Source organism: Priapulus caudatus, unplaced genomic scaffold (assembly GCF_000485595.1).
Source record: "Priapulus caudatus unplaced genomic scaffold, Priapulus_caudatus-5.0.1 Scaffold2433, whole genome shotgun sequence".
Classification (NCBI taxonomy): Eukaryota; Metazoa; Priapulida; class Priapulimorpha; order Priapulimorphida; family Priapulidae; genus Priapulus; species Priapulus caudatus.
The window spans coordinates 9,843-18,982 of record NW_014579494.1 but is presented as its reverse complement, the minus strand read 5'-3'; the positions used below and the strand labels follow the sequence as shown (position 1 = coordinate 18,982).

The 9,140-nt window shown below is 46.2% G+C and overlaps 1 protein-coding gene across 1 annotated transcript in view; it reads left to right on the top strand.

Moving 5' to 3' along the window:
• The window catches only part of LOC106818687 (neural cell adhesion molecule 1-like), a gene marked incomplete at its 5' end in the record, with an annotated part of 9,329 nt that extends 4,040 nt beyond the window's left edge, over positions 1-5,289 (top strand). The window contains 3 exon segments of the mRNA XM_014823367.1: positions 6-110; positions 822-896; positions 1,941-5,289. Coding sequence (XP_014678853.1) covers positions 6-110; positions 822-896; positions 1,941-2,143 — 383 coding nt within the window.
• Between the last annotated feature and the right edge of the window lie 3,851 nt (positions 5,290-9,140).

Genomic DNA, 9,140 nt, shown 5'->3' with positions numbered 1-9,140 from the left:
CACAGATCCGCCGGACCAGCCAGTCGACGTCAAGGAAGACCAGGTGTCATCAAACACTGTCCGACTACAGGTGACGCGTCCACTCAACGACGGTGGCATCGCGCTCACAGGTAAACATACCTACCTCCATGTTAATTACTGCTAACATCACAGGTAACCATACCTGCCTCCATGTTAATTACTGCTAACATCACAGGTAAACATACCTACCTCCATGTTAATTACTGCTAACATCACAGGTAACCATACCTGCCTCCATGTTAATTACTGCTAACATCACAGGTAAACATACCTACCTCCATGTTAATTACTGCTAACATCACAGGTAAACATACCTGCCTCTATGTTAATTACTGCTAACATCACAGGTAAACATACCTACCTCCATGTTAATTACTGCTAACATCACAGGTAATTCCATGTTAATTACTGCTAACATCACAGGTAACCATACCTGCCTCCATGTTAATTACTGCTAACCAGGGGCGTGTACAGGGGGAGGGGGTCCAGGTGGTCCGGACCCCCCCCCCTCCTGCTTGCGCAGAAAACGCATCTGAGGGGGTCTAATTTCAAAATTTTCTGACCCCCCTTCGCGTGCTCGCAAGTATGGGTTACGGTTAGACCCCCCCTGGTCCAAATCCTGTACACGCCCCTGCCAACATCACAGGTAACCATACCTGCCTCCATGTTAATTACTGCTAACATCACAGGTAACCATAACTGCCTCCATACTGGCATTATTCCATACTATACTGGCCGGTATAGTGATCTCACACGCGTCGTTGACAACACTGACGGCACTCGTTCTTCCCGTGTCACAGGTTACAAGGTCAAGTATAGGGAGCGCTCCGAGCAGCAGGAGGGAATGTGGAGCGCCGCCAAAGCATATCCCGTCGGTAAGCGACCGGTTACCCGGTACACGAAGCGTGAGTGCAGCACACCCACCTTCTCACGTCTCACCTCTAACCCCACAGTCGTATGACGTCAGAGCGTCTGCTGACCTCACATCACGCGGGCACGGTCATGGCCCCGGGGGAGGAGAGCGGGTGCTTAACTCTGTTCCTATTATCCATTATGATCCTAGTAAATGTAATTACCTAAGTACCTAAACAAAATTGAATAAATACTATGCCAAAATTATTCCTCCAGGCGTTATTGCTATCCCTACAAGTGCTCAATTGATATTTGTGGTGGGGTAAGAAAGGATGTGGGAGGGGAGGGTGGGGATGAGAGAAGAGAGTTGGGAATGTGCAGGCTAGGAAGGAGGACGTAAGAGGAGGAGGCGGAGGGGTGGGAAAGTCGAGAAGGGGGCGTGTCATCGCCTGAGTAATAAATAACCCACACTTCTGCTTTCTTTCCGATCCGCGCACGTTGTTAGTGTATGATGAGGACAATGATGGCGGTGGTCGCAGAAACGCCTCGTGGGCGTGATGCGAGATATGTCGCAAACTGTTCGCCCGCTGCTAACCTGTAGGTGGGTTGACGGTGTTACAACCTCACCCCCGTGAACTCACACAACCGTCACAACCCCCACTACATGTTAACACATCCCCACACACCCCGCCCTCTGCCACGATGCATATGTGGTTCTTGCTTTTGTTATATTGCTTTATTTTGGCTTTGTTTGCATCGCGACCTTACAACACGACCATTATATGTGACCTCTAGCTGTTGTAACCTCTCCTTCTGCGACCTCTAAATTAACACGACATGGGTTATAACCTCCAAACCCATTTGCAGCAAGAGAAATCACTTCTTCTGACTTTCTTCTGCAAAGCGTGGGGGATTTCCCCACAATGTTGAGAACATGTGCCTTTAGGCACCTTATTGATTGTGACCTCAGCTTGTATTCGTACTATGTGTCGTGGATTACTAATTTAGCCTCGGCAGCACGCGGGGCGGTGACGTATGTAACACGTGTCTGCTTCCTCCCCCAGCAGGTGACACGGTGAAGATCGAGCATCTCAACCCGAGCACGCAGTATGAGTTTGAGGTGTCGGCGGAGAATGCTGCGGGCATCAGCGGTGCACTCAGCGTGATCGTGAGGACGACAGCCGGGCCGGGCGGCTCCACGCAGGCTGCGGGCTCCCTCGCCGCATCCGCCCTACTACTAGCCGCCTTCACACTCACCGCCTGCTGGTAATCACTGCTGCTGCTGTGCCGCCATCTGCTGGCCGATCCTTGAACATTTCCAGCGTTTCGGGTGCAGCACACTGGACAACTGGTCGCCATCTATCGGCGGCATATTTTATTTTTTCCACTTAGTTTGCTACTGGTGTGCTAGGCAGCGTTGGCGACTATGATGCCATTAACGCTTTCTCCGAAATATGATAAAAGGTATGATAACAAATTGAGGTTAGAATTTCTAAACGACAGCAGTGAAAGGTGGCAGTATTCCAGGCCTGCATATACGTGCATACTGGTACTGCTTATGTAGTGCGGGCTATGCTTGGTTGTGTATTTGGCTTAGATTGAGGAATGCCAGCCTTTATCCACTACGCCTGCGTTGGTTTGGTTCAGCATCGTTACTGCGTGGCATGCCCCAAATCTGCTCAAATAAGTATATTATTTACTTGCATGATATGAATATGAGAGGAAGAAGAAGATAGCAATGTCTTGCAGTTTCTAGATCCGCAATTTCCAGTTCTCACTGTGATGCTATGTCCTATGCTCCTTCCATCCTCCTCATCCCTCTCGTCATTATCCTTGCCACTTTATTCTATCTCTGCTACTCCTTCTTCTTCCTCCTCCTCCTCTTCTTCATACTTCTTTGCCTTTCCCTTGCCTTGTGTTTCTTTAGTTATCACCAATCACAACCAGTATCATCACCTGCTATGTGTCTCAATCCTGACACAGTCTCATGTATCTTCTAAACTGATATATTAGCCAGTAAAATTCCAATGCATGCACAAACGCCGCCGCTGCCTCGATTGTTCGGCCCTAGGTGGCGCCATCGGTGACTATCAGTAATTTAGCTACTCTGTCGACTCTTTGAATTGTTTATCTGGTTTACTTGTTATTCCAGCGCGTCGTTTTGCGAACGTATTTAGTATTTATGTAAACTATAGATGTAGTCTACCGTGTTAGAGGTTTCCTCACTCTTTACTGTCTTCTCTTAATCTCCCACTGGTGCAGCCCGTGACTACACGGACCAGATGACTAGCCAAGCAGTATGTCTCAGAATGTGTCGGAATATGTCAGAATGTCTCAGAATGTGTCAGTATGTCTCAGGTTGTCTTCAGTGGAAGCTGAGACACAGGGCTAGTGGGAACTAAGGCATATGGCTTCACGGAAGCTAAATCTTAGTAGTTAGATGTGGTAGGGTATGGATAAATTGATCTCTATACCTAGGCCTGTTGTGGTGGGACAGCACTAGCTAAATCTCTCTCTCTGGGTCTGCTTTGGTGGGACATCTCTTGCTCAGTCTCTAGGTCTGGTGTAGTGGGGCCGTGTTAGTGGATGCTCCGTGTACACATCATAGACCGGAATTTACATCCATTCAGGATCGTTGACGATGTACCCTTTATCTTTTGATATGTTGTGAAGTAAGTAATGCGCCAAGTATTTATTTAGAAACGTATTTTTAAGGGAGTGTAAATTTTTTTTATTGCTCGTGCGCGTTGTACTTGGTTAGGATCTCTTGAAGATCAAGAGAGAGCGAGAAATAACGGACAGATAATGGAGATTGCTTCCAGATTGTAGGAAATAGAATCGTAAGTTGTATCTGTAGTCGCTACCGTATCCGATGCACAGCAACGCCCTCTCGTGACTGTTGCTATGATGTGATGAAATCCCGTAGCAACCGTGGCCATGCCGCGAAGAGCAGACGCTCATCGCCATGACAACTGTCGCCATGACAACCGTCGCCATGGCAAGTGCATTACTATCTCAAACACATGTCTCCCTTCTCTCTAGCTGTGTAATCTCTATATAGCATGTAATACACCCTGATGTACAATTCACACTTCGATATAATGCAGCTAGCCTATATTTATGCCTGTCCTTGCGTGAAGGCAGCCCAGCCCCACACGCGGGTTCTCTACACGTATTTATTAGTGTGTGTAAGAGTCGCGTGAACCGTGTGTGCGCATGCGCGCATCTATTGTTACTACTAACCGGCGAACAGTGGAAGAGCACGCATGCCGGAGCTACAACTCCTCATATCACCGCTAGAGGGCGCTGCTGGCTCCTCTAGCGTGAAGCAGCTGTGACCTTGTCTAGGTCATCTCCGCTCTGTGGGATTCCCACTCACATCCCGTGCCTCCCCTGCATGCACTGTTAGAGAGCAGGAGATCGCTGGTGGAGTGACGTCACCTTTGCAATCGTCATCTCTGACCTTACATTACTGTTGTTGCTGCAACTCCTCACACAGAGTGCATGTTTTATGCATGTAATATACCTAACATATATTTAAACATATTTTATGTATACATGTACTGTGAGTAAGCGAGGAGGTTACGTTACGTGTGTAGCCCCCACCAGTTCTGTTTTATTCTTTATTATTAGTCTATCATAATTCATATATATATAGATATGTACACGTAGTGTTATACGATATTTTCATTTTATTTTGACTCTATACAGTTCGACAATTTTCCGATGTTGTGTAATTCTTCGCGATAGTTGTGTTGTTAGTGCTGTGTGTATTAATATGCATAACTCTTCTCTTTCCACTCGCAGTTTGACCCGCGTGGTGTTTATCGTGTCTAGATGGACACCACATGCCGTTTTTAATGTATGATTATACCACGTTTACAACCCGTTGGTGTCCCTCTAAGAGTTTGCTTTGTGTAGAGGGCGCCTAAGTCTCTCTCCTTGTAGTCTGCAATACGATTTGTTGCGTTTTTACTGGTCGGTAGACGTCACGTGACATGTAGCGTCATCGTAGATTCGCTACGTTCTTAAAGCTGTTTGCTTTTCTTTAGCTGCTAACGCTTTAGAAAAGTTTTCCGCTTGTGCCGCTGCGTGGCGTTGTGATCGCATGAAGTCGTCGTAAATGCAGACTTACATTTCATACTCGTGGTTAGGCGTCCGTCTTAGGTCTTATTAATGGCGGCCCTCTGCCTCTCTGCGCATGCGTGTGAGTCTCTGGAATTTCGTCACGTTCTGTTCACACGCGCTACTGTCATAGAGATGAACCTGATAGTTCTTTGCCTCACAGCTAGAAGGCAGAACGATAGTTTCGTAGTAGATTTATTATGTAGAATTTGCACGTGATGTACATTTTGATCGAATCACTTAGGATTTCTATCAGTATATTATAGATCATGTTTTAATTTGCGACACAAATCTTCTATGAAGATTCAGTTTTTCGTTTGTCTCGCAAATCATTTATTTTTGTTTCTCCGTCACGAGTTTCTGCAGCCTCCCGTCAGAGGGTGCCGTAACTTCGCGGGGTGCTGGCAGTTCACGAGCAGTGATGCACGATGTCCGTAAGGGATGTGGGAGCTGTCTACGATGTCCGTAAGGGATGTGGCAGCTGTCTATGATGTCCGTAAGGGATGTGGCAGCTGTCTACGATGTCCGTAAGGGATGTGGCAGCAGTGTACGATGTCCGTAAGGGATGTGGCAGCTGTCTACGATGTCCGTAAGGGATGTGGCAGCTGCCTACAATGTTCGTAAGGGATGTGGCAGCTGTCTACGATGTTATGTGGCAGCAGTGTACGATGTCCATAAGGGATGTGGCAGCTGCCTACGATGTCCGTAAGGGATGTGGCAGCTGTGAAGGCTGAATTTGTTTCCCCGATTATTAATTCGACTTTGATGAACGAAATCTACAATTGCCTGTGTTGCTTCCCATCCCTCCTGCGACGTCGTCGGCAGTCTACATCTGTACGTGACGAGCAATGCACGCCTTCGTCTTGTAAGTGTGTCACGACTCACGCCACGTTATGTGGTTATTGGTTTTTCTGCCGCATGGTGTCACTGTTGTCGTTTCCTGCCAGGCGGTATGCGTGTAAACTATGAGTACCTGCAGTTTCATACTGTCCTCCGCTATTATTACTCTTCCTGTGGCTATTAGGGGGCAGGCTATCCCAAACCACGCTTTATATACCCTCCACACACCAACCGCCCACTAACCGCCCACCCATGCATACACACACGTACACACACGCACGGACAAGCACACGCATACACACGCACGCACGCACGCACGCACGCACGCACGCACACACACACACGCACACACGATCGAGCATCCCACAATACCGGATGGAGTGTAGCGTACTGGAAGTAAGACTACTGTTTGGTTCACAGAGCGTGGGGCCATGCGTGTACATATTAGACTACGTACTAAGTATAGCGTTAGTAGCATTAGTGGTAGTGATGGTAGTAATGGTAGTTGCTTGCATGCTGTGGTGTTATAGGGGACGTGGCTTGTACGTGGTAGCCAGTGATGTATTCATTCTACTCGTTCAAACGTTGTTTTCTGGTTCGCTGTTTTAATGAAAGGGCGTTAACTTTCGGGCGAGTGAGAGAGAGAGAAAGAGAGAGAGAGAGAGAGCAACCCTGCGCATGCGTGTGTGCGTGCGTGCGTGTTGTTGTAGCAATAGTAACGTGTAAGATGTACGTGGGCAGGCGCGCATGACTACCCCTGAATATGCTACCACTGTATACATAGGTCGTTGTAGTACCCGTTTCTCCCGCCAGGATAGCTGTAGTAGGCACTAGTAGGCACTGGCCAGCGCGCGTGATTTTTTTTCCTAGGTCAATCAAGAACATTGGGCTGTAATAAGCGCTGCTATTGGTTGAGCTTGTTTTCTCGCGATATACATAGCACATCCAAAACTATGATTCTCGATATGACTCGATAGCCTAGCGCGTTCAGCGCGGGCGTCTAGTATGAAAGATCGAAGGATCGAATCCCGTCATTCGCTTTCTAAATATTTTTCTGTTTTCTGTATTTTTCTATCTTTATCTGTTTAACTTCTTTTTCCAATTTTCGCAAATATTTACATGATTTATTTACAACAGCAAACATGATTTATTTACAACAGCAATTAATTTTTACAATTAAAAATTAAATTTTTTATATATTTGTTTAAATAGGGTTAGGATTAGGGTTAGGGTTAGGGTTAGGGTTAGGGTTAGGGTTAGGGTTAGGGTCACAATGCAGTGAATGCACCATAAAACAGGAGTTGGAGGCACGTGATTTGTATCAACCAATGGCAGCGCTCGTTAGAGCCCTATGTTCTTGATTGACCCAAACTCCACGACAGATGGCGCTCTCGCTCTGGCTCAATTCTACCACTGCCACAAGCTGATTTCCGTAAGAATTTCTTACGCTTTTTTACTATAAGTTTTACAGCGACCCCGTTACTCCTGTCCTATGTAATAGGGTATGTACTTATAAAAGCTGCAAAGATAATAAAAGTCGGACCATTATTTCATGAGAAATTTGATAAAATAGTGATACGAAATAGTGCGCCCATTTACTACTTTCAAATCATTACGCTGTTTACTAAACTAAGTTCACGTATTTATCATGAATTTTATCATGCTTGCCAATATACCTAATTCTCGAACATTGTCTTTTATACATTTTTGCGTATTCAGCTTAAAACATCTAAATTTGTCCACCAACAAACATGCAAATCATAGAAATTTCTAATGTTTTGTTCAGCGGCGATTTCGCGGCCGTTGGCTTGCCATTTGCTGAATTTCCCGGAGCTCCGCCCACTGTAAAAATAGTGCTAGCATTGTGGCAGTGGTATATCCTGAGTGTGGGAAGGGGGCGCTGCATGCAGTTTGGTAATACACATCACACGCGCATTCAAACTGCATGCAGCGCCCCCTTCCCACACTCAGGATAGCAAACTCCACGACAGATGGCGCTCTCGCTCTGGCTCAATTCTACCACTGCCACAAGCTGATTTCCGTAAGAATTTCTTACGCTTTTTTATTATAAGTTTTACAGCGACCCCGTTACTCCTGTCCTATGTAATACGGTGTGTACTTATAAAAGCTGCAAAGATAATAAAAGTCGGACCATTATTTCATGAGAAATTTGATAAAATAGTGATACGAAATAGTGCGCCCATTTACTACTTTCAAATCATTACGCTGTTTACTAAACTAAGTTCACGTATTTATCATGAATTTTATCATGCTTGCCAATATACCTAATTCTCGAACATTGTCTTTGATACATTTTTGCGTATTCAGCTTAAAACATCTAAATTTGTCCACCAACAAACATGCAAATCATCGAAATTTCTCATGTTTTGTTCGACGGCGACTTCGCGGCCGTTGGCTTGCCATTTGCTGGATTTCCCCGGAGCTCCGCCCACTGTAAAAATAGTGCTAGCATTGTGGCAGTGGTATTATCCTGAGTGTGGGAAGGGGGCGCTGCATGCAGTTTGTGGTGGCCCATCAACGCCATAGCCCACAATGCAACTCGGGTAAACCTTATACATTAGACTAGTGCTCGCTTGCACCCATCGAGTAACTAAGTTGAGAGGTGAGAGCGAGCACCAGTCTATCTTATACATATCCCACAATCCCTTGCGAGCATGTCTTCGCTCCATCATGGCGTCTAGAATAAGAAACTCGGATTGGGAAGATGACTTAGCGTTACAAAATGATCTTAAAAAATATGTTCAAATACGCACTAGCGTGCGCACACACACGCACACGTGCACACCCGCACACACACGAATGGGCGCAAAACCTACATGCACACAAACGTATACCGAACACATACATATAATACACATCAATAGCGTATTAAGTGCATATATAGTTATATATACTATACTACTCCATATATATATATATATAACAAACAAATTCAAATATTATGATTAAGGGCGTTTAAGTTTTACTACGCGAGCTCGCGAGACGCACGCGCGCACACACACACACACGCACGCACGCATGCACGCACGCACGCACACACACACACGTACACATGCACACACACGTACACACACGTGCGCGCACACACACATACACACACATACACACACACACACACACACACACGTACACATGCACACACACACATACACACGCGCGCGCGCACACACACACACACACACACACACACACACGTACACACGCACACACACACGTACACACGCGCGCGCACACACACACACACACACACACACACACATATACACACACACATACACACA